The following is a 25,761-nucleotide window of genomic DNA, read 5'->3' as shown; positions in this document are numbered from 1 at the left end:
ACGTATAGCTGCTGTCGCCGGCCGCGGATGCAGATACCGCCCTGGAGAAGAGAGCGTCGATGGGCGTCACCCCCAAGTCAGACCCGAGCCGCGCCTCGAGCTGAGTGCTGGAGGACACATGTTGGATGCTTAGGCAAAGAAGAATAACGAGTGAAGTCAGCATTGTCTACCAAAGCGTCTTGAACGCCGCCAGGGAAACGAAACACTACTAAGAAATAAGGAGGGGACCGGTGCTGCAACAGAAGGACTTTCTACAAGACATCCGGACGATGTGAGGCACTGGGCACCCAATATACAAGTACATGGAGGACCGGACAGGACGGGCTGACGGCGTGCCGCAACACCAACTTGACACATCCTGGCCAGCTAGTCGGTTGAATTGAGAAGCCAACAAAATGTGCACTGGATCGTGGTAGCACTCGTCCAGAGTGTGGTATCACCCTAGGGTTGGCATCCCGCAGCGGTTCCCCTGTTGCTGTGCCGTGTTTATCAAAGCCGTTTAATTACCGACAATGGAAGGATTCGGCGCACCACGGTATGTAATTCGCGGTCGAGTACGCAAGCCGGCGGCGGCACATATCACCGCTGATGCATTGCGTTGTATGGCGCCAACAGAACGTCTGATTAAAGAGCATATACCCCGAGGATCATACGCTAAACGCGTTCAAGCGCGTCGACCTGCCTTGTGATACGTGGATATCCGTGGGAGATTTTCGGCATCGACTGCCCTCAAACTTTAGACAAGTGGCCGCGGCTAAAATTGCATCGCAATCCCCGAGGCAAGGCTGCGGCAAAGTTTAGCCTTTCGGGCCACATGACCTAACACATTGGCACTGTTGGCGGCGACATGTTGGCGCTATACAACGTTGGACTCAGGAACGCGCACGCTAAGCAATGCGGCCCCTCACACACCGCAGTGGTGGGACATACTCTGATCGAAACAATGGTCGACTAAACGTGGTCAACCGGTAAGAAAAGGGGGGCACTGTTGGCAGTTGGTCATGGAAAAAGGTGAACACCAGGATCATGAAGATGGATGTCGACTAGGAATGGAAGGGCAAAAGCCTCGGCGCCAGGAACTGCGGCACAGGAAGCTTAGCCCCCTTGGCCACAGGTCACTAGCACACAAGCTTCGACAAGCTTTGGGGCGACGTTGGGCCGTAGTGTTGGTTGCAAATCATACCGACGGAGATACCACCAAAACACCGCCAGTCCCTGCCTCGGCATCCCTGTCCGCAGCCAGCCGATGCATCAAGCAATCAAGCTCGTCTTGCTGCTCGTCAGGAACGCACAATGCCTATTAAATACGGCTCGTTCCCCATGTGTGCGCATCCCCGGCGGGAGTTCGCGAGTCTGAACGTTGAGCATGCTTGCTAACTGTGTGTACCTGACGGCAGCATGGCCTCTCTCGTTGCAGTTTACCTAACCTTGCTTGGCCAGGCGTTGGCCTCGTCCGCCTCCAATGCCAACACTACCCACCAAGCCAACTCCGCTGCCGCCGATTGTCTTCTGTACACTATCCAGTCTGGTGATACTTGCCTTTCAATTGCCTGGGCCAACAACGTTTCCTATGCCCAACTCATCACCTGGAACTCGGATATCAACTCAGCGTGCTCGTGAGAAAACCCACCCCGTGGCGACGGCAGCCTACCACAGTCTCGTCACTGAGGTCTAGATCATTGACAGTTCTCCCTGTAAAGAAACCTTGCAGCCTTGGACGGCGGGACTATCTGCGCAAGCAACCCCAATGGAGGCAATTACACACTGCCTGCTGGCTCGTCGTCCCCCGTTGTGACCGGTCCCACAACCGCAGCGTGAGTGGCTCGCTCTCCATGTTGAGGTAGAGCATGTTCGCTGATCATTCATGTATAGACCAATCCCCAGCCCAACATTGTCCGGCTCCAACGCCAACTGTGGCGAATGGTATGAAGTCGAATCAGGGCAGGACTGCGGAACGATCGAAACCAAATTTTCCATCTCGTTGGACGACTTGTACGTTGAACAGACACGACTTCCCTTTGCTGACAGGGTCTTGGCTAACGACGGCACACACGCCTGCTCGCAGCCGTTTCCTCAACTCCGAGGTCTGGGAAAACTGCACGAACCTTGAGGCCAATGTCTGTTACTGCGTCGAGGCGGTAGGCTCTATATCCACATACCCGGGCTATGGCGCCACGGCCACGGCCACCGACCCATTCATCCCCACCAATTGTACCTCAGTCCCGTGGGTGGATCTCACGTCGAACTACAACTCGACCAACCCAGTCATCCCGCTCGCGAATGGCACCCGTACCGATTGCTACAAGTATGACTCCCTATGTGTAGTGCCCTTGCCGCGTGGCCAGCATCGTGGGGCTTGCTGACAGCATTTTCTTGCTCCTTCTTTGATAGATACCAGGTCTTCAGCTCCGACCACTACACGGTCAACAGGTCGACTAATTGTTGGGGCACTGCTTTCACTTGGGGTATCTCTCCAATAGTATGTAACTTCACTTTCAGCCAGTGCTTGAGCTCGGCCGCTTACTTATAGTCCTCTAGGATTTCGTGCTCTGGAATCCTTCCCTCAACCAAAATTCCAGCGGATCATCTGTGGCACCCGTTACTGCAACGGCGAGCAGTGATTATGCCTACCCATGCACCTTGTCGTCAAGCGTGTCCTACTGCGTCCTCCTGTCGTCCCCTACTCCAGGTTAGTTCAGCGACCTCCCGCATGAGGAGTCCTCAAGACGTTCAAGACTGACTCGCCACCTTTGAAATGCAGCGCCTGTGGCGAACGTGACTGCTCCGAGCCCGCGGGCGTCAGGCGAGGCCGCAAACTGCACCACGTGGAGTTACGTGCGCGACTCCTGGACCTGCAACTCCCTCCTGGCCCTGTTCGACCTCAAGGTCAGCGAGCTCTATGCGATGAACCCCTCCATCGGGCCTGACTGTACCGGGCTGGCCGTGGGAGCGTACTACTGTGTCTCTTGGTTTCCAAACGGCGAGAACCCGGATGACTGGGGCTATCAGTACACTGACACCGCCATTCCGACTGCGACCTCGACAACCACCAGTGGTGGTGGCGTCGCCACGCCGTCTCCTGTTCAAGTACGTGCTGAGCTGCGAGCTCGAACTTTTTATTCCTGCTTCCGATGACAGCATTTGAAGATATGAGACTAACCTGGGTTACTTTATACAGACAGGCATCACGTCCAGCTGCGACAAATTCTACTTTGTCAAACAAGGCGACTCCTGCTACGACATCGCACAGAACAACAGCATCACCCTGGACAACTTCTACGCCTGGAACCCGGCAGTAAAAGAGTGCGCCGACCTAGAATACGGCTACTACGTGTGCGTCGGCGTCAGCGCCACCGCCACCACCACCACGACGGCGAGCAGCAGCAGCAGCAGCAGCACGTCCACAGGCATGAGCATCAAGACGCCCACGCCGTACCAGAGCGGCATGGTCGCCGGCTGCGGCAAGTTCTACGACGTCGAGTCCGGCGACGGGTGCTGGGGCATCGCCTCGAGCTACGGCATCGCGCTCACCGACTTCTACGGCTGGAACCCGGGCGTCAGCAGCTGCTCGGCCCTGTGGCCGAGCTACTACGTGTGTGTCGGTACCGGGACCGCGGGTGCTGCCAAGCGGACTGTGTCTGTGTCTGCTACTATTACTGCCGGCCCTGGCACCATCACTTCTGCTGTTTGAGGGGGTGTATATCTGCGACGTTGATGATTGTAACGAATTCTAATCTTGGTCTTTCTTGTGTTCTTGTAATCTTGTGAGATGATGAAGGTTCTGGTATTGTATTCCGGGCAGGAGTGTATCTGTGGATCTGGCCATAATAAAATTGTGACCTGAAAGGGTTCAATTGAGAACTGCTACTCGAGGAAATTACGTGCTGTGCGGAGACATCTGCGACTTGGTGGTGGGCAATCATCAAGACAATTCTAGATCGTTGGCAGATTCATGTACAGAAACTGAAAAGACATGAGCTGATCGTGTCTCAATCTTGCAAATGAGCTGACAGGCAAAAATGACAAGGACAAGAATATTACCATCAGATCGTCATTAGTCGTAAGTTATACATTTTTGGATCCAATTACCACTGAAAACTCGTGTTTCCATTTTAAACGTATTTTCGACAACACTGTCTTTGTTTTCGAATGCATGGTGTTGAGTTGTTATAGCAGTGGTGGTATTGCTGGGCACGAAGGTCAGGGCATGACGTAGGATCTGGGTGGTGAAATTGGTGGACGAAAACCAACTAACAACCAACTAAAAGTTGGCACGCATGCTATCACACCCTGTAATTTCAGCCCCTCTCTCCCTTACCAGCCCTAGAATCCTGCTCCACCAACATCATAACCAACACAAATCCCATTGCAAGTCACAATCCAACACCTCACCGTGCTCGACTCCCATGGTCGTAACATCATGGCTTCTGAACCAAGCAGACTCTTGCAGCTGCCGCCGGAGATCTCGACGACCATCCCACCATACTTGACCAACCGCGACATCAAGAGCCTTCGGCTGACCTGCAAGGCTCTGTGTGCCGTTTCACCGCTGCGTTTGGACCGTGTCTTCTTGTCGGCGAACCCGCGCAACATCGAGGTCTTGCGGGCTGTGGCTGATCATCAGGTCTTCCGTGAGAGGGTTGTTGAGATCATCTGGGATGATGCGCGTCTGAAGGAGGGGCTTGTCCAGAGAAGATCTTATGACCCTCAAAGCGCGTACTTTGATCCGACCTTGAGTGGAGGGTTTGACGTTATCGATGAGCTTGATGATGACGATGAGCTGGGGTACCCGGAAGATGATGAGTATGAGAATGAGGACAGCGACGAGGATAGCGACGATGAGGAGCAGTACCCGCGTTGGTTCTTTCTTGGATGTAAACGGAGGCTGGAGGACATGGAGAGCCACAAGGGGCCGGAAATGTATGAGCCAGACCACGTTGCCCGCGCAAAGCTGGCCGACAACATGTCGCTCAGGAAACGCTCATGGCGATACTATCAAGAGCTCATCCGCCAGCAAAAGGAGGTCTTGGCAACCGACGCTGATGAAGCAGCTTTCAAGTATGGGCTGCAGCAATTCCCTGCCCTACGGCGCGTCACCATCACTCCTGCAGCCCACGGTTTCCTGTTCAAGCCGCTCTATGAGACGCCCATGATCCGGGCCTTTCCACGCAGTTTCAACTACCCCATCCCGTGCACATGGCCAGTCGAGAAGTACGAGCAGAAGCTCTGGGAGAGAACCTCGGAGAGCGAGAAGGACACATGGCGTGCATTCCGCATAGCTACGCGGACTCTCGCGGCCTCGAGAAACGCCAGCCAGGCTGAGGACCAGGACCACCAGCAGAAAACAGGCATCACTGAGATTATCATCGACGTCAGCCAGCTCCTCACCGGCCTCAACGGCCACATTTTCGACGAGGAGTGCGCCGAGCAGCGCGACCTCGCCACCGCCCTCCAGCAACCCGACTTCCGGCGCCTCGACCTCGCCCTGGCGGTCGGTGGGCTCGAGAACAACGACTGGCGAGCTTTTCGCAGCGGCTGCCTGCGGCGGACGCTGGCGGGAGCGCCGGGACTCGAGCACTTTAGACTCACAACTGACCTTATTGAACCGCCCGACGAGGATTACATCCTCCCGCTGCGCGAAATCTTCCCCATCGACACCTGGGCGCGCCTCAGCCACTTCGGGCTCTCACGCTTCCACGTGCGGCAGGACGACCTGCTCTCGCTCCTCGCGGCCCTGCCGCCAACGCTCCGGTCGGTGGAGCTCAGCTTCCTGATCTGGCTCGAGGGAAGCTACCGGGGCCTCGTCGCTGGCATGCGCGACGAGCTCGGGTGGCGCGGCCGGCCGGCCGGGCAGCGGCCTCGCGTGGCCATCGGCCTGCCCGACACTCTGCGCAAGCCTAGGCGCGGCATATGGGCCGACGTCCCCCTGGAGCAGTTTCTTTACCATGACGGGCCCAACCCGTTTGTGGACATGGGGACTCGCAACCAGATACCACAGGGCGGCGGCGGGGTTGTCAGGGATTCGCTTGATCCGGCATTCGAGCGGCCTTGGGTCAAGTATGGGGAGTTGCAGCGGCTTGGCTACATCCGTAATGACGTGTGATGATGTTCTGGTTTCCTCGAGCGATAACGTGTGTGGTGGAACAAAGGGCTCACGATGCAAAGAGACAAGTCCCAAAATAGAGGCCATACCAGGCCTCGGCCGTGAAGGAGACTAGGTCAAAAATTAACAACCTTGGAAGATACAACCCTTGTATTAATAATTCATATTTTACTGTTACGAAATAATGCATGTTGAGTGCAGAGGCCCTTTGCGGCGTTATCTGTCCTTGCCCACGCTCTTGTTTCAGTGCACATACAAGACGGTCGTCAGTATCGGCTCGGTGTGGTATTCTGCCAGTACTCATCACCCTGTGCGAATACTTCACATCGGTTGACAGCGCTGGCAACCATACATCTGACGAAATGGATGATGGTCTATAGCTGAGGTCAATACTAGCAGACACCGTTTACTTTGCTTGGACGTTTAGTAAGTATCACAAACTCTCGGTTTAACCAGAGCGTGAAGAGCCAATATTAACCACGCATCAGTAATCGCAACGATCATCCATCCCATGGACAAAAAAAAATGCAAAAGGATTACATGCCAAGTGAAAGCCGCAGCGTACGCACGCAGTGGGAATTCTCGTGATCCATCTTACGGAATCGTGCCAAGATTGTCTTGCAGAACTACAAAACAACCACAAATTCCCACGCCTCCCAGCGACCCCCAGCTGCATTGCACCAACTTAAGTCCTCAGCCGAGTGGATAGGAAAGAATTATCAGACTCGAAAGCTTTTGCCAAGCCTAGTCGACATTATCTCGGCCCCAATGCAGAACGCGATACAGAGAAGAGGAGAGGGAGATCTCGCGTGTCATCACGGGGTTAAAGGAATCCCGGAGGACGAGCTGGACTTAAGACCAACACCAACACCGGTAGAGGTACGTATCAACCAGACACACGGCTATATTTCCCAATTCAGTCCACCGACATGCGCTGGATTGATGTTGCCGACATATACAAAGATCGGCGACACATTTCCCTTTACAGTATATGCTCATTACTGAACCATACAGTGAGTAGCCCTTGTTCGGACCCGCACAAACTACTTTGCAGTGTACTAAACCCTCACATCAGCGATGCCTACTACATCGCCAGACCAGCCTCACACCGGGATTGGCATATTTGGCTTAACATGGCGACCTACCAAGACCCCTGACGAGCGGGCGTTCAGCACCATGAAGGCCGCCGTCGACAACGGAGCCACAATCTGGTCCTCGTCCTCGGTCTACGGCATGCCCCCCCCCCCCAGAGCCACCAACGGCGGGCTTGTCGCTGCTGCGCCGCTACTTTGAGAAGTATCCCGAGGATGCCCCAAAGGTCACCTTGTTCATCAGGGCCTGCTTCGACCCGGTCAACCTTGTCCCCACATGCACGCGTGACGGCGTGCGTGCCAGCTGGGACGAGTGCAACCAGATACTCGGCGGCGTCAAGAAGATTGACGTGTTTGATCCCGCTCATATTGACCAGAATGTTCCTGTCGAAGAGACGATCGGTGCACTCGAGGAACTGCAGGATGAAGGCAAGCAGTCTTGGTCTTCATGGCACCCATGTCCCCTTTAAATATACTGTAGGTAATACCAGGCTAGTATTCGGATCCCTAACAGGCAAGATCAGTGCGGTTGGCGTGTCTGAAGTGAGGGCCGAGACCATCAGACGCGCATCTGCAGTCACTCCAATCAAGTACGCCGAGATCGAGTTCTCGCTGTGGAGCACAGAGATGCTCAGCAACGGTGTGGCTGCGGCGGCCAAGGAACGCAACGTCTCCCTGCTGACATATGCTCCTCTCGGCTACGGCTTCTTGAGCGGAGCCATTAAGAAGCTCGAGGACATTCCAATAGGAGACATCCGTCACATGTTTGGTCGTTTTCAGCCCGAGGTGAGCAGAAGTGATTTCTTTGAACGTTTGATGAGGGAAATTGTGATTGCATACTTAAAGGGGAACGGTAGCTAACCGCCGATCATCCAAAAGCATTTCGAAAAGAACTTGAAGCTTGTTGACGAGATCCAAGCATTCGCCAAAGCCAAAGGTGCCACCGCCGCCCAGGTCGCGCTGGCCTGGATCCGAAAGCACTCCAACGCTGGAGACTGCGGCGTCATCGTACCCATTCCAGGAGCCACAGGGCCCGATCGCGTGCTGGAGAACAGCAAGCTGGTTGAGCTATCCACCAGGGAGAAGGAAGAGGTAGATGGTATACTCGCGCGTTTCGACGTGGCGGGCCATCGGCAAATTCCTGGCATGGAGAACAATCTGTGGACCATGTATGTTAAAAAAAAATATATATTCAGTGGGACTTTCCCATATACTCTGCTCTGGAGCGTCATTTACAATATTTCATCCTAGACTACTGCGTGGATCATGTTTTCCCTCGTCACTCGTTGAGCTGTCTCTGCGACGTTGAAGTTGCCAGCTTGATAAAATATCACAACCCTATTTTGCTCATTGTCCCATCTGAAAAGAATATTTGTCGATTTACGATTGCTTTTACAAGGAAATCTGAAACCGTTCCTATCTGTAATAGAAATCTCCTGGTCTCCGGTCTCGGGTCTCGGATTGTACGCTCTGAATGTTGCGTACCAGGCTCCCCAAGCCCTGCAGTCTCGCTTGAAGCCCATGTCCCTCCCATAGTGGAAATTCCGTCAAGACGACGCCGTCAGACATGGCGTGAACGTTCACAGCACAGCACAAACCAAGCCTTTAAATTTTACAGTGCAGATGTGAAGACAGAACGAGAGTCATACGACACAGACTGAACTTGAAAGCATCAAAGTGATGGGGACCAAGGGCTTACAAATGACATTTTGTTCTGAAATGCCTGCCGAGTCGTGGGTGCATAGTTTCCACTGCCGTCCAAGAGCATGACATTAATTTGACGAGCTGAGCACACTTCAGAACTTATACTTAAGTAACGACTAATCAAATCCTTTGACCAGCCCAGAACTTGAGTTGGCCCCCAAATCGCCATTCTGATTCAGAATGGTTGAGGCCATATCAGCATGGAGTGATTTTGCGATACCAGGATACCAGGTCACCACACACACCAGTGCGTCCATTTGTGCTCGGCTGAAAATGGTTCTACTATTCAATAGGACAGCGTACTGGTGCTTCAGCTGCCGCTCCCACCAACGGTGCTGCTATTCTGAGCCAATCATCACGTCTCCCAAGAAAGTATAAGGACAGAGACAAGAAGTTTTGTTCTGTCATGTCTAGACTCTATCTAGACCCTAGCCTACCTGCTTCAGTAGATACAAGAGCTAAAATTCAGCACTGGATCGTACTAAGACAATGAGCCAATCAAAATTGCCAGCTTATAAGTGACGGGCGCATGACAGTTGTATAACTCAAGCATCCGTACTCGATACCTTGGAGCTGAACACTATGTGGACGTGTCTCCCCAAGTGAGAACTGAACAGGGCGACAACACCCTCATCCAGTTCTGAGCACGAGCTTCGAGAGAGCCTTTGAATTCTGTTTTCAGCTCAAGTTGCTGAAGGGCATGAGGTTCGAAGTCAATATGAATAGGATGTAGAGCGTAAGACCCCAAGCAGATACATGATCCACCTCTGGGAAGCGAGAAAGGCAATCGGCATTCCGATACAAAGCCTCCAAGAGCACTTTCCAATCCCCTTCTCTTGTCGCTCGTATATCTACCTCACTTTTCGACTGCCGTAGGCGTCCAAGTGCGCGACCGCCGACTGAACCGCACTTCAGGATTATCCAGTTCATGCTCGAGACTCCACTTCTTTGTGTACTTCTCAAGCTCATCCCGTATATCCAGGCACTGCACGCGCACAACACTGAGCAACTTCCCATCGTCACGTTTCCACGTTGCTGCAGGAACAACGCCGCAGTTCGTGCAGATAAGAAACTCCGCCGTGCCTGTCCCCATGCGATACCGACTGACGGAACCGGAAGTCTCGATGCCGAGGGTGCCTGCAGCATCAGAAGTGAACGATCCGCCGTGCAGCCTGCAGAAGCTGCACTGGCAGGCCCTGGCCCCGAGCTCGGATGGTGTCTTCTGGGTCCGCAGATGGACTTTGATCCCGCCGCAGTGGCAGGCGCCGTGGTAGTCCATGCCTTTCGACTGGGCGTCCTTCTGTGCCCTTGCTGGGCTGTCCGCCATGTGACGCCTCTGTGCGGAAACGTTCACGACCAGGCTGCGATACACGGACTGCATCGGCCATGTTCGAAGAGCTGGTTTGACCTTTCCGCTCGAGGTCCGGACCTGGGCAGCAAGAAGACCCGTCCTTCGCAGCATCTTGCATTTGCTTTGATCGCTAGGCTAGTGAGTGTAAACTCGGAGAGAAGAAAACCAGATGGTTTAGGGGCTATCTGGCGAGGACGTAAGCAGAGATGCGGGGATGTCTTTATGAAACTCAAATTAGGATAAGGTCAGCTCCGTGATGACGGTTTACCCAAGGGCCTTCCGTTTTCCCTCATTAGTAAGCCAAGTCGCTGCAAGTTAGCCATTGTAACGAGGAAAGTTCTACCGGCTTACAGCTGAGGTGGAAGGTCCATCTAAGTTAAAGCAGTATTTTTTTAACCGGCTCAGCTATACCTTAAAGTCTTTAAAGTCTTATTATGTCATAACTCAGTAGTGTGCCCGCCGCATCATCGTACCCTTCAAATGTTGCCAGGCTGGGAAGAAACTCGCATTCACTACATACTTCAACTACTAATGGCTTGTTGAAAGCCAGATACTATATTACAAAGGTCCTGTTTCAATGTTTCCAGGCACTTGGCAATCTAGTTATACCTCATAGGCATGTATACATATGTATCCATGCTTACGTACCCCCTTCATTGTTTCCCGGCACCAAGTCAGAAGAAGCCACCGGAAAGTGCCTCGATGGCTGCCTCGAAGTCGGTATCGGTATCATCAAGCGTCGACTCTATCTGAGTGTTGACGGAATCAGGAGTCTGCCGATCGACGCCTTGGACATATGTCTGCTTGGGAATTAGGAACCAGACGCGGCAGGGACAGACACGGGTTTCTCCCAAAAAGGATAGTGACAGGCTAATCGGTTGCGACGTACGTTCCAGTCAGAGTTGAAGGTCTTCAACATATTAGCCAACCCCATGGCCTGGCCCAAGCCCGTGTTAGCGGCGTTGGCGTTGCCCTTCAGGTCGGTCAGGAGCGTATTGACATCGGCCGTCAGCCCCGAGAACTCGTCCCAGAAGCCGGGGAAGTCGGCGTCGGCATCGGTGAAGGGGTCGACGTTCTGGGTCTCGGGGATCAGGTCCGTCGTCAGGTCGCTGATGATGCTCTTGACGTCGGCCTCGATGTCCTGAGCGGCCCCGGATAGGGATTCATTCAGCACGGTGTGTCCACCGGGGAGCTTTGGTCTGAGCCTTATGCCGGGGGAAATATACTGACCGTGTCGGGGTCCGCCCCCAGCTGTCTGGGGTGGATTATGGTGACGTGCAGCACGCGCTTGCAACTCTGCACCTTCTTCCGGAGCCTGAGGACCTTGGCGCGGCTGAGCCTCCGCAGGCTTAGAGCGTCTACTGCCTCTCCGACCAAGGCCACGACGGCTAGGGCCCGAAAGATAGATTTGAAGAGCATCTTGATGCTTTTATTTTCAAGGAATCAATGCAGATTGTAATGTTGGGAGTGTAAATGTGAGAGTGAAGAATGATAGATGGGTTCTGAAGTAATTTCCATGAACTTTGTGAGAACACCGCCATCTTTTATACCAGTTCAAGCCCAGATCCTGTCAAGATCATGTTGAGATTTCGCACAAGGCAAGATGAGAGCAGATGCGCCGGCGCCAGCCAGAGCTAGCCCGATCTTTTGTGTGCGACAATCCTGAGGTTCTCTTTGGTCAAATTCAAGAAGCCTGTGCTAGGCTTCTAAGACTTGAGTATCCAGATATCGGAACGCCACTAACTGGCGAGAACGCTCCGCGAAGGTCGTCGGGGTGGACATGCGTACAGAGCCAAATGGTGGGTTGCATCCCGAAACAATTGTAGTTCTCCACTTCTTTCTAGTGAGGATGCTGGTACTCAGTTAATAATAAAAGCATAATACATATTCCAGCCTACCTCTTATAAGGTGTAAATAATCCTTAGAATTGAATAAATCCAATGTCAGTTATCAATACCGGTATCAAAGATTTACAAGTACTTTCAGACCTACCTTGCCTTTACTTTCGATGTCGGTCCGATACGAACGATTTGCGATGAAAACAAGTTGCCACCAAGCCACAAGCCATTGCGTTCACCTTTTTAGACTATATTAGTGGAGAGCAACTCTATGTTTGTGGCTTTCTGAACTGTATCACGAGGTTGGGGATCTTAATCACAAGAACTAGCGGGCACTTGCAGGTGGTGTAACGTTCAGCTAATGAGCTACGAACTGTGCTACACGCCCTCAGAAGGGTACAATTCCATGACAGTTCCTTCGTCTTGGATCAAGCTCATATAGGAAACTGTGACTCGCAACACAGCTTTATGTCCGTCAGCTGCTGCGACCGTTACAGGTGGTACATATCGTGTTAGCGAGGATGCTCTAGTTATACATTGCACAACATGGATTTGATGATAGCCCACTTGTTGTTATGAAGCAAAGACCCTTGCCCCTGGTAAGCTGTTGATATAATTAGACGAGACGATAACAATGAAAGGCAGATGGCGGAGGTATTAAAGGCTTCGAGGTGGTTTGGTGACCGCCGCGTACTCTGTCGACGACGCCGAGATCGTCACCGACTCGAGAGTTTAAGATGTGGAGTTCAAGTGTTCGGGGTCATGCGAACTGTGTCCTATCTGACTCGGACAACACTCGTATGCAGCTGAAAGAGGTAGGGATAAACTGGGTCGGATGCTCAGACCCACTTCTACCTCCCTGCCTTCATGTACAGTAGCACTGTGGCACCCCCTTCTCTACCACCTTTTTTTCAGCGTCACGGTGAGAAGTCAAATTTCGCAAGGACCCAAAAGCCATTGTGAAGAACCTTGGGAGGATTCGGTTCCGAGAATGGCACACCGCCGCTAGAATGTGGTCAGAGGAAGATCCCTGAGTTACACAAAGTCCGGTTCAGCGCTGAAAGCGTTCTCGCAAGGAGCCGTTTCGATTCTAATCCGCGTATATGCTTGTACAGAGCTCTAGGCGGTCCCTACACACATGACTGAAACTGTTGGCAATATCACCGTGTAGCAGTATTATTGCTGTGGAAGAAATGAGGCCCCACATTCATGTACCTATGTTCCTCGGGCCTGCGATGCCGTCTTTCCCTTCCCGCTGAGTAACGAGAACACACCCACCCGGTTGATATAGCCCTTTTCCTCTGATGACAGAAATCCATACCAGGTTTTGTGACGAAAACAGACGCCATAATCATATGCATTCGGTCTGCGTCCAAGCACTGGCTCATTGGTTGCTTTATCTTTGACATTCGTTTCTTCCCTGATTCTCTCAAACGCTTCGTTGTTCCCTCCGAGCTGCCATTGGCGCCAAAACAAGTCCTCGTCACCGCCTGTCCAATATGCCTCTAGGCGGGAAGGGTCCATCGGTGCTCGCGTGTCTCTGGGCTCAGACAGCGGTGACGCTGACTTGCATCGTTTTGAGATGGTATACCAGACGCTTCATCAAGGGAAAGGTCGGGGCTGATGATTATGTGCTTTGGGTGACCTGGGTACGTATTTGTTACCACGTCGCTCGACGTCTGGACGCTGCGCAGACAGACTTCTCTCCATTTAATCCATCAAGACTGATCAAACACGCAGATCTTTCAAGTAGCATTCGCCGTCACATTCACAGTCTCGTGTTCTTATGGATTTGGCCAGCATAACGCCGACCTAGGCGCCTATGAAAAATCAATGGCGACATTTTGGGAACTTGTCGGACAGCTAGCCGTATCCATAACCATGGGCACAAGCAAAGCAGCCGGAGCCTTGTTCTTATTGAGAATTCTCACGGCGACTTGGTCAGTGCTTTTGGTTCATAGCATCTTCGGCAGCTTTTTCGCCACGTGGTTGCGATGGTCCGCATGACTGACTCCGATGTTCTTAATAGGCAAAAAATGATTCTCTGGGCGTGGATGATAAGCAACGGCTTTCTTGCCCTCATGCTGGGTATTAGCGTATTCGCACAGTGTACGCCAACGCAGGCGCTGTGGGACCACACGGTTGCGATACAATCATGCCCCATCAGTCTCACCAATGTGGCCTACGTCACATGCAGCTGGAGCGCTGCCATGGACTTTTTCCTGGCCGTCTTCCCTTGGTTCGTGTTGTGGGAGCTCAACATGAAGAGGAGGGAGAAGATCACTGTCTGTCTGTCGCTCAGTTTGGGCATCTTTGCTGGCATCTGCGGCGTCATCAGGACTACTGGCCTAGGAGTGCTGGCCAACTCTGCTGATTATTTATGTAAGACTCGAAAGATCCGATGTCCTCCCTGATTTTTGACCAGCTTGCTACTGTCCAACAAAACGACTGACACGATAATCTCTTGATCTAGACGCCACGGCCGACTCAGTGATGTATACCTCCAGCGAGCTCATGGTTACCGTTATCTGTATTTCAGTGCCAACGCTCCGGCCTCTGTGGCAAAAGGCATTGAAGATGCAATCATCGGCCTACAAGTACGGAACGGGAGATCAGTTTGACGGCAGCCGCTATGGTAGGGGAACATCCAAGAAGCAGACACTGCGATCATTTGATGACGGGCCTGACGGGGCGAGCTTCGGCATGGAGACTTTGGGAACAACCAATGGGACAAAGGCCAAGGGGATGATGAACGTGACTACAAAGGTGACCGCCTTCTCGCCCACTCCCTCGGGCGCCGAGAACACAGACCACAGCTCGGACAACGACAGCGACAAGGATATTTAGGAGATGATCAGCAGCACCAAGCTTACGGAGATGGCATTCGTAGGACACGCCAGGTTACAATCACGTACGGTTCGGCCTCTTAGGAGGGGCGGCTTCGAGACAGCTCAAGGATAGCTTTAATATAGACTACTTAATGAGGGACAGGTCAGGCCCATATTCTGGGGGAAATTGAAATGCCACGATGTCAATTGCAACAATGCGGGTACCTCATAGTCAGCAAAAGAAAGCTGCGGTACGATGTTTGGGAGCAAGCGGGTCGGATGGACGGCTGGTAGGGATAGCAAGAACCAACGGCGAGACTGATGCGCAGAAGTCTAGTTGCGATGCATCTCTGCCTGGAAAGATGGAATTAACCAACGGCCAGGTTGTTCATGAGTCCTGTCTCAATGCATTGCTGAAAGGGGGTGTCAAGCTCACTCCGTTTGCCGAAATGACACATGGGACCTTATCCAGGATGTTCAATATAATCCAAACATATCTGGTACAGGAAGGTACAACTAAAATCCTTCGTTGTCATGACTCCTGACATCCAGCAACTTTGGAACTTCGTACGGATCGCCTCGACTTTTTTACCCACATGTGGGTCTCCTGCGGCGCTGCATGCTCAGGGGTCAGGAGACGCCGATCATTGGCGGAACTCGCACGGAGTAGTTATCGAAGGGTGTAAGCACAAGCTTTGTATAACATATGTACGATCGCTACTCTGCTCAGGTTGAACCGAGAAGTCTGGTAGTGACTCAAACTTCCCCATCGCGACCCTTCTCCTTCGTGTCCAAAAATTGTCGTATGGTTAATTGTGCAACATGGCGGCTGCTGGACAAGAGATCCGCGTACGACGCGCCAACTGGCGCGAGGTTCCGCAGGAGCAGAAGTTTGAGCTATCCGACATGGACCACACTATGCCAAAGATATTCGTTCCAATAGTCGAAGTGTTTGAGCTTCCAGAGGGAGCCGACAAGGAAGACATTGTTGCAACCTTCAGAAAAGGCCTCGAGTTTGCCTTGACACAATACCCCGTCGTCAACGGCTCTCTGCACATGGACGAGGGCAATGGCCGCTTATGTATGTTTCACGATATTTTGGCACTTAAGATGTATGAGTCACTAACAGCGATTCGAACAGGGGTTGTGACAAAGCGTACTGATACCGTGAGCCTTTTTGTAGAGCACCTCGACCGGGACGGAGGCGAAGCGCAGCATCCATCCTTCCAAGAACTCGCAGAGAGGCACTTCCCAGCCTCGGAGCTCCTCCCGGAGAAACTCCTGCCCAAGGTGGTCACGGAGAAGATGATATTCTCGCCTGTAGGACAGGACGCCAACGACGGATTACTGGTCGCTACTTTCCAAATCACATTCATCAGGGGGGGCTTCATCCTCGGCCTGGCGATGCACCACAGCATTACCGACGCCCCCGGCTGCGATGGATTCCTCACCACGTGGGCGGAGAACTCGACCGCGGCCAAGAACGGTTCCCCTTTCAGGCCCATCGACGATTCCAACCGCGACCGCTCACGCCTCAGCGCGCCTCAACCGCCCAGCGCCGAGCGGTGGAAGCAACTCGACGGAAAGTTCACCACGCTCAAGGACGTGGGCGGACCAACTCCTCCCCCTCCTGCGGACTTTGTAGTGCCACCCATCGTCAGCCGCACATGGCATTTGAGTCCGGCAAGCCTCGAGCAGCTCAAGGCGGATGCCTCACCAGTGCGGAGCCCGGGAGACGGCGACATCGAGGCTCAGTCGTGGATCTCGACCTACGACGCCGTCATGGCTGTCTTCTGGAAGACCATGACGCGCGCCAAGATCCCCCTGCTCAAGCCATCCATGGACGATAAAAGTAGCATTGTACACCCTGCCAACGCTCGCTCCAGGCTTGACCCGCCACTGCCATCACGCTACCTAGGCAACGGATGCGCCCTTCCCCGCGCGGGGCCCTTGCCCGTGGGCGACCTCATCGAGGCCGACCTGCGCCGGCTGGCTCCTCTGGTGCGTCAGGGCATCAAGGAGATAACGCCGCAGTATACCGCGGAGATGCCCGAGTGGGTCGCAGGCCTGCGCGACAGGCGCTGGATAACCGTCAACATGAACAACTTCCTGGGGCTCGACCTGGCAGGCACGAGCTGGCAGGGGATGGAGGCGTACCAGAAGCATGACTTTGGGTTTGGCCTGCCGGTGGCGTTGAGATGGCCGAATCCCAGCTTCGAGGGCTACGTGTTCATGTTCCCCCAGAGATCTGGCGTCAAGGGCGCTGCACAGGATGAGGGTCTGGAGGTCTGCGTGTGCCTGGAGGCGGGTAGTGCGGACCGGTTATTAAAGGACGAAGAGTTGTTGAAGTATGCTGAAGTAAGGCAGTAAGGTGTCAGGGAAATAACACGGAATATAGAGTTTTCGTTTGGATCTATGAATATTCATAACAGTTGTGACGTCTTCCTGCCAGGGGTCCAATCAAGTTCTCACATTAAAACTAAGATGCCAAGGGTGACTGCATTCACAAGCACTCACAAGCATTCACTCCAATAAAGAAATTTATTAAACCAAAGCCCGCCCATGGGTTGTATAACTAAATTTTTGACTGGCCTAGGATCCGGGCGGCTGGCCGCCTCCCTAAAACCTGGTACTTGGAGGCAGGCTTTTATATTTTGGGGCCAGTTTAACCAAGGCGTACCAAGTTCATTGTAATGCACTTCAGCTTTACCCCTCCCTCACTCTAGCCCATGCGCATTCTGATGGTACATCTCATCCAGATCCAGGGGCAGCTAAATAGGAGGGATGACTTTGGAGGCTGATGAGTACAGGAACGCAAGAGGGGCATGTTGGGGGATAACTAAGCACTCCCCTCTCTTCTAATATACCATACCTTTCGTAGCCCGCCTAGCATTAGCTTCTCTTAATATATATATACACTTTATGAGATACTTTAATTAAATTGGCTATTAACAACTCCATTTAGTTTCTTAATTTAGTTTTAAAAGCCCTTATATATTTCATTATATAATAGCTATAACGTAGTTTATTAGGAAGTAGCAAATATTAGGAAGTGGCGGATTTTTGCAACTTTAACCAACTTTAGCTAGCCGTAACACCCATTTAATGCAAATAATTTAATTAAATTTAACATTAATTAGTGCTAATTATTTTAATAACCTTATTTTTAATTAATTTAATTAATTTAAAGGAATTAATATAATTACATTTAAGTTTAAAATAATTAACTTTTAATAAGGAGGATTTATTTTAATGCAAATCGCATCTTAATTTTTTGCGTTAATCTTGCTTTAATCCGCTTAATTAAATATTTAACATATTAAAAATTAATAATTATTAATATATTCTTTATTTAAAGAAAATAAAATCCTTTTAGCTATATAAATAATTAAAAACTTAAAGAAAAATAATGCAAAATTTATACCTATAACTTAAGTTGCTAGCATTTTTAATATCCTTAAAACCATATTATGCTATAAAATAAATTAATAACGCTTATATAAAGAATTATATATTAATAAGCATAAACTTAACTAAATTAAAAAGTAAATATTTATTTAATATATTATTAATTAAAATATTTAAGGATTTCCCCTATAACTTTTTAATATAAAAGATATAGCTAACCTTTTATTAGCATTATAAAATGCTAAATTTATTAATAAGCATTAAACTTAATGCTTTATAAATTAATAACTTAGCCTTAAAACTAAGTTTAATTATCTTTATAATTATTAAAAAGCTTTTTATAAAGATTTAAAGATTATTAGGAATTAATTTAAATTACTTTATAATATAATAACTAAGTATTAAATTATTAATAATAACCTTTATAACTTTAATAAGATTAGCTTTATAATAAGCATAATTACTATATTAATAATTATTATATGCATTAATAAATATAAAAAGGTTAAATTAATTTAACTTAATAATTAAGAATAGGTAATTATTATTAAATGCATTAATATAAGTAAATTATAAATTTTATTATTTATAATTATTTAAGGTGCTTATTACTTTATTAGCTAAATAATAAAGTTAGGTTTTTTAAATAATTAAGTTATTAAGCTTACTTTTAATAAATAAATAAATAATAAAATTAATTTAAAATAAATTTAATATTTTAATAAATATATTAAATTAAAGAAAGATATTAATTATTAAATATTAATTATAAATAATTATAAAAGCTATATATTAGCTAAATTTAATTAATATTATAAAAATAATAAAATTATTATTATTAATATATTATTATATTTATTTTATTTACTTTAGCTATTAAATATTGCATTATATTTACTTTTAAAATATATATATAATAATTAAATTAATTTTTTTATTTAAGCCTTTATTAATTATATTATTAAATTTAAGTTTTTTTTTACATTTAAGATAACTTATAATAAGACTTTTATAATAAAAAATATTAAGTTTATATTTAAAGAAGCTAAAATTTCCTCTTAGGATTTTAATTTTATAATTTCTAAGTTTAATATCTGCTTATAAACTCTTATATAATTCCTCCTTATTTCCCCTTAAAAATAAAAGTTTTAAATATTATTAAATGCTTAATAAATTATTTAATAATTAAATTTTATTAAAAATAGGATCTTTGCTTATTAAAAAAGCTTCCTTATATTAATTATAAATGCCATTAATTAATTAGCAAAGAATGCATAAATAATAACGCACTTACTTATTATAATAAGCAAGCAAATTTATATACTTTAAAAGATTAATATAATGCTTATAAAATTTTAAAGGGCTAAAAGAACTTAAGTATAGCTTAAAGAAGCATTTATTATTAAGGAATTTTATGCTTTTATTTAAAATAAATAAAAGGAAAAGCAATTAATTAATAAAATTAATAGTAATGCTAAGGAGTTAATTTATAATAAATTAATTAAAAGATAATATAGTAATTATAATAAAACTAAGTATAATGCAAGAACTTATAAAAAAAATAAAGAAAGGTTTATTTAATTAAATTTTAACTATATTATAGTAAATTTAGCTTAATTAGCATTAATTAATATAAATATATAAATATTAATAATTTATAGCAAACTAACTTTTTAAGGATATAATTAGTATTAAATAATGCTAAATGCATATTTCTTATTAAAAGTTAATTAGTTTAAATTAATATTATAATTACGTTAATGCCTTTAAATTAATAAAATTAATTAAAAATAAGGGTTTAATTGCAATTAGCATTAATTAATGCTAAATCTTATAAATCTTTTTGCATTAAGTAGGTGCTATGGCTGGCTAAAGTTGGCTAAAGTTGTAAAAATCCGCTACTTCCTAATATCCGCTACTTCCTGGTAAACCACGTTAACTTAATTTAACTTTTTATTACTTTTACGCTAAGATTTAATTATTAATTTAATATTAATTACTTATAATTATTTAAATAATTACATTTCCTTAACATATAATTAATTTAATAATTTTATTAACCTTAACTTAATTAATTAAAGGCCTTAAATATTACGGTTTAAGCTTTACCCATTATGATTAATCAGTGGGCTTTAGCCTTATAAGAATAAGCTTTAGCGTGAATATAAATGAAAAGTAAACCTTTTCCTTTATACTTTAAATATAAACCCTATTTAAATACTTTATAATAAATAACCCAAGGCTAACTTATAATATATATTTAAAATCCTCTTATATTATAAACTTATAATGCAATTATATAAAATTTAATATAGCAAAACTTAAAAAGAATAATGGCAGCTTATTAAACCCTTTTTTATTTAAAAAAACTTTTATCTTAAGAATACTTAGCAACTTAGCTAATAAAGATAAGAGCTAAGTTTATAATAAATAAGGAGGTAATTAACGTTAAAAAAGCTTAATTCTTTTATATATTTAATTAATTAAGAACTTTTTATAATTAATTTTTACTTTATATTAATTTTATAAAAATATTTAAGGGGTAGTTAAAAAGCTTTTTAAAAAAGGTTTGCCTTGCGCTTAGGGACCCTTTTAAGTAAAGGTATATTAAGCTTAACTTAATTATATTATAATAATATTATAAAAAAGAAATAATAAAATTTCTTATTTAATTTAATTAATTAGCTTATATAATAAAGGCTTAAAGTTAGCTAAATAAATATAAAATATTATTAATAATTAATAGCTTAACCTTTATAATAAAAGCTTAGCTTAATTATAAAAAGTAGCTAAATATATTTAAGGCCTTTTACTTTACCTTATGGCAATATAAGAGCATTTTTAGCGCCATAATAAGGGAAGATAATATTTAATCTTAAAATGGCAAAGTAATAAATATTAATATTATAATAATCTTAATAAGCAAAGTTAAATATTTTATATATAGCTAATTTAGCTATTATAAGCATAATTATTTTAATTATTATAAGAAAATAAAAATATAGCTTTTATTAACTAAGGCTAATAAAGAAAAGGAGTTTATTTAAAGAAGTATAAAATTTTTTTTATAAAATAAGGCTTAAAAGTAATGCCGGCTTAGTATTAACCTAAACTTAAAGCAAACCAATTATATATTAGCTAATTTAGCCTTATAAAAATGCTTAAAATTTAAGAAATTCCCATTAATAAAGCAAATTACCTATAATTAAGCGCTAATTAATTATAAATTATATAATAAATCTATAATTTTAAGATTTTAGGTAAAAAAGCTTATATAAAAAGCTTGCATTAAAGGATTATAGGAATGCTATTAATTTAGCTATTAACTTATGCTTAAATAATTATTTTTTATTAGCTTACTTTAATTAATATATTAAATTATAAAAGCTAAGGTATATTAATTATAAATAATAAGCTAAACCTTTAATATAATTAAAAGGCATTAAGATATAATTAAATAACTAAGCAAAGAGCAATATTTAATTTATAATTAAATTATAATATCCTTTATTTTTTATTATATAGCTGCTCTTTAAGGCCCGTCATAAAAACTTAAAAAAGGAGGATATATTATAGTTTAGGCTTTGCTTATTGTAATTAATTAATAGGCTTTAGCCCTATAAGAATAGGCTTTAATATAGATATAAATAAGGAGTAAATCTTTTCCTTTGTACTTTAAATATAAACCCCATTTAAACACCTTACGGCAAACAACCCAAGGCTAGCCTATAATATTAAACATTATTAATAATGCTTTAAATAATTATTAATAAGCTTTATATTTATTAAGCTATAATATTTACTAACCTAATAGCTTTAATAAACTTTTAATTATTAAAATCTCTTAATTAAATAACTCTTAACTTTAATTTAAAACTTCCTTATAAATAACTTTATAAGCAAGATAAAAAATAAGCCTCCTTAAAATGCAAAAAGATATTTTATCGCCGTTAAACTACCTTAATTAAAACTAAATTAACCTTTTAAACTTATTAATGCATTAAAATTAGCTTAAAAAGCTTTTTTTATTTTTATATAATTAACATTAACTCCTACTCTTATTTAAAAGGAACTTTAAGTATAACTTATAATAGTTAAGGTATTAAACCATAACTTTCTTTTTAATAAAATATAACTTAAAAAGGCATAAAGCATTAATTAAGCCTTATTAAGCTTTATTAACTCTTTTAACTTAATTTAATAACTTTCCTTTAATTCTTTATCTTAAGATTCTTTAAAAATTTCTTAATTTTAAAAGTTAATTATTTCTTATAGTTAATTTCTTAATTAAAATAAATTTAATATTAGCTTATTTCTTTTAATTAAAATTAATTAAAATAAAGAATATAAAACCTTTTTATTAAAATAAGCTAATAAAATAACTAAAGCAAAATTATCTTAAGATTATGCTTACTTATTAGGACTTAAGGATTACTTTAAAGAATTTCATTTTAAACTTATTAAGTACTTTATATATATTTAGCCCCTAGCTTTTCCTATATAAATATTCTTATATACTTAAGGTAATTATGTTTTTAATATAGTTATTATTTATGCCATTAAGCAAAGCATAACTTTAGAAATATACTTAAAATTCCATCTCATTATATTAAATTAATTCTTTACTTAAATTTAATAAGCTATAAAGGACTTTAATAAGATAAAATGTTAAAATTAAGTAATAATAGCTTATTATTTCTTTATAAAACCTATAAGTATTACTTTTTCCTTAAAAGCCTTTTTTATATTAATTAACCATTTTATTTTTAATCCCTAGCAAGCCTTCTTTAAGCTAAAAAATCATAAAAATAAATAAAATATAAGCAGCCAATTTATTTACTCTCTTTATTATAAATATTGCTATGGCTTCCTTTATTTATTAGCTAAAAATCATAGCTTTCTTAATTAATACTTTATTTATAATATTCCCTTTAAATTAAATATAAAAAATAAAATTAATAATTATTATTAATATCTTTATTAAAAATGCTTTCTTTAATAAAAAGTTTTTTACCCTTAAAACTACTTTTATTATAATTAAAATTATTATATTTAGCAAAGTAATTTAAATTAAATGTTTATATTAATTTATAAAAATAATTTATACCTAAAGTTAAAAATATTTAAGTTTTATAGCTTTAAAGTAAATATATATATTGCTTATATTTAATACTTTATAAAAACTTATAGCAAAGCTATAATTCTTGCTAACCTTTTTATTAAAATTATCTTAAATTTAAATTTAAATAATGCTTATTAATTTATATTATTAATTAAATATAAGCAAAAAGATTTTATTAATAACTTAAGTTTATAAAAAGCTAAGCTTTATTTATACTTTTATAAAGATTATAATAACCTTATAATTAAAATAAATAAAATATCCTACTTTTTTAATAAAAAAAATACTTTATTTTTATATAAATATATTAATAATAAAATTTATCTTTATAATAAAGCTAAAAAGCTAAATAAAAATATTTAAGTTTATTAAATTTATATTAAACTAAATTTTAAGTTATATATAGCAATTACTTTATAAACCTAGTATAATAAGCTTAAAGATTTTAAGCAGCTTATTAATTAAAATAAATATAATATTTATTAAAAATAGCAAAAAAATAAGAAAGCAAAGAAAGCTTAAAGTTATAAAATTTATAAGCTATAAGAGCAACTTACCACCCTTTAAAAAAATAATAATTATTATAAAAAACTTAAATAATTTAATTATTTTTTATAATATAATAACTAAGAATAAGTTCCTTACCCTTATTATAATACTTATAAGCAAACCTATAATTATAGCCTTAACTATTTATGTAATTTAATATATTTACGCAGCCTTAGCTATAAATATAAAGCAATGTATAACATTTTACTTTTAATTAAAAGAATTATTAATAATTTTATAATTAATAAGAATAAAGAATATAGAAATTATTTTAATTAAACTATTTATAATAAGTTAAATAAGCTAAATTACTTTACTTATAAACATTTCTCTTTATAAAATCATTAAAATAACATTTCATAACCCCTTTTATAAACATATATTATAAATATTAATAAAGAATTTAAAACCCTTCTTAAAAAGTTCTTAACAATATTTAATAATTTCATAATTTAATATAAGATTTACTTAATATAAATAATAATTTTAAATTAAACCTTAATTTAAAATTAAAATAAGAAAAATATCTTAATAAATACCCTTAAAAATATATTTATTATATAAAAAATCCTTAATTTTTCCTATTCTTAATTTTGCTAAAGCTAATATTATTACTAACCCTTTTAAATAATTTCTTTATAACTTATCTTTATAAAAAAATAATAAAAAGCTTAAGCCTATGTTAATATTTATTCCTATACTTAAATTAAAGATTCCCTTAAAATAAAATAACCTTATTATTTTAATAATATATAAAAATATTATAAAAAGCATTATTAATATTATTTTTTTATATTTAATAAAATAAAATGCATTTTATTCTTTTTATTCCCTATTTAAGTTAAATTATCTTTATATTATGCTTATTACGCTTAATAAAAAGCTTATTAATAATATTCTTAATATTACTTTAAATATTTTGCTTATATTTTAAGAAGTACTTTTATTATATTATTTTAAATTAAAGCATAAATTATTATAAATTCCTTTCTTTTTAATTAAAATTAAAGTTAATCTTATTATTACTTATAAAGTTAAGTTATTTATTAATATCCTTAACTAAAATAAGTAATTTTAGCTTATTAAGGAAAATATTTATATTATTAATAGCTTATCTTATAGTTTACTTCTTAATCTTTCTTCTTTAAAAAAGCATTAACTATATATATATTAAGGCTTTTTAAATAATAATAAGTTAATTATTATTTTAAATATAAATTAAATACCTTTTTACTTAATGTAAAATAGCTATTATTAAGGCAATTTATAAATGCCTTATCTTATTTAGCAAAGATTTTAATATTTAAATTCATTCTTAAAAACTCTTAATTTAAGCTTTTAAATACTTTATTAAACCTAAAGTTATTTTAAATTATTATAGCTTAATTTATAACTTCTTTATTAATAGCATTATAAATAACGCTGTTATGTAATGGGCTTGGGCTATTGCTTAAGCCGTAATGCATGCCCATGCCAGGCCCATACTGCACTCAACCCTCTTATATAATGGGGTATATACTTAAAAGATAAATTTAAAGTTAGGCCCTTTTAAGGCCTAACTTATTTTTTAAATATTATAATTCATAACCCCTTTTAAGTACCTTTTAATAAATACTTAAGGCTAACCTATAATATTAAATTATAATTTTTAAATTATATTAAGAAGGATATTTATATTATAAAGGTAAATAACCTTATACTTAGAATATTAATTTTTTTATAAAATGCATAATTAAAAATCCCCTAACCTATTTTAATATTAAGCTA

General features: G+C 41.9%; 7 protein-coding genes across 7 annotated transcripts; 5 read left to right on the top strand and 2 right to left on the bottom strand.

Annotated features, from left to right (window-relative positions):
- Window positions 1-1,398: 1,398 nt before the first annotated feature.
- Window positions 1,399-3,691, top strand: INS49_007206 (uncharacterized protein; the record flags this gene model as incomplete). The annotated part of the gene is made up of 8 exons (XM_043167971.1): window positions 1,399-1,616; window positions 1,701-1,814; window positions 1,873-1,992; window positions 2,066-2,305; window positions 2,392-2,430; window positions 2,652-2,689; window positions 2,762-3,087; window positions 3,179-3,691. The coding sequence occupies 8 exons, from the start codon at window positions 1,399-1,401 to the stop codon at window positions 3,689-3,691; spliced, it is 1,608 nt and encodes a 535-aa protein (XP_043029115.1).
- Window positions 3,692-4,420: 729 nt separating this feature from the next.
- On the top strand, window positions 4,421-6,103 carry INS49_007205 (uncharacterized protein; the record flags this gene model as incomplete). Its single annotated transcript, XM_043167970.1, has 1 exon — window positions 4,421-6,103. The coding sequence occupies one exon, from the start codon at window positions 4,421-4,423 to the stop codon at window positions 6,101-6,103; it is 1,683 nt and encodes a 560-aa protein (XP_043029114.1).
- Window positions 6,104-7,094: 991 nt separating this feature from the next.
- Window positions 7,095-8,770, top strand: INS49_007204 (uncharacterized protein; the record flags this gene model as incomplete). The annotated part of the gene is made up of 5 exons (XM_043167969.1): window positions 7,095-7,116; window positions 7,354-7,653; window positions 7,709-7,980; window positions 8,074-8,363; window positions 8,731-8,770. The coding sequence occupies 5 exons, from the start codon at window positions 7,095-7,097 to the stop codon at window positions 8,768-8,770; spliced, it is 924 nt and encodes a 307-aa protein (XP_043029113.1).
- Window positions 8,771-9,754: 984 nt separating this feature from the next.
- Window positions 9,755-10,360, bottom strand: INS49_007203 (uncharacterized protein; the record flags this gene model as incomplete). The annotated part of the gene is made up of 1 exon (XM_043167968.1): window positions 9,755-10,360. The coding sequence occupies one exon, from the start codon at window positions 10,358-10,360 to the stop codon at window positions 9,755-9,757; it is 606 nt and encodes a 201-aa protein (XP_043029112.1).
- Window positions 10,361-10,923: 563 nt separating this feature from the next.
- INS49_007202 (uncharacterized protein) lies at window positions 10,924-11,668 on the bottom strand (the record flags this gene model as incomplete). The annotated part of the gene is made up of 3 exons (XM_043167967.1): window positions 10,924-10,998; window positions 11,139-11,390; window positions 11,480-11,668. 3 exons carry the CDS (start codon window positions 11,666-11,668, stop codon window positions 10,924-10,926), a joined length of 516 nt encoding a protein of 171 aa, XP_043029111.1.
- A 1,918-nt stretch (window positions 11,669-13,586) lies between these two features.
- INS49_007201 (uncharacterized protein) lies at window positions 13,587-14,934 on the top strand (the record flags this gene model as incomplete). Its single annotated transcript, XM_043167966.1, has 4 exons — window positions 13,587-13,736; window positions 13,828-14,027; window positions 14,117-14,469; window positions 14,561-14,934. The coding sequence occupies 4 exons, from the start codon at window positions 13,587-13,589 to the stop codon at window positions 14,932-14,934; spliced, it is 1,077 nt and encodes a 358-aa protein (XP_043029110.1).
- An 803-nt stretch (window positions 14,935-15,737) lies between these two features.
- INS49_007200 (uncharacterized protein) lies at window positions 15,738-17,285 on the top strand (the record flags this gene model as incomplete). The annotated part of the gene is made up of 2 exons (XM_043167965.1): window positions 15,738-15,996; window positions 16,057-17,285. 2 exons carry the CDS (start codon window positions 15,738-15,740, stop codon window positions 17,283-17,285), a joined length of 1,488 nt encoding a protein of 495 aa, XP_043029109.1.
- Between the last annotated feature and the right edge of the window lie 8,476 nt (window positions 17,286-25,761).

Source organism: Diaporthe citri (genome assembly GCF_014595645.1).
Source record: "Diaporthe citri strain NFHF-8-4 chromosome Unknown scaffold_2, whole genome shotgun sequence".
NCBI classification, from domain to species: Eukaryota; Fungi; Ascomycota; class Sordariomycetes; order Diaporthales; family Diaporthaceae; genus Diaporthe; species Diaporthe citri.
The sequence above is the reverse complement of the archived record's forward strand: the minus strand, read 5'-3'. Positions and strand labels throughout refer to the sequence as shown.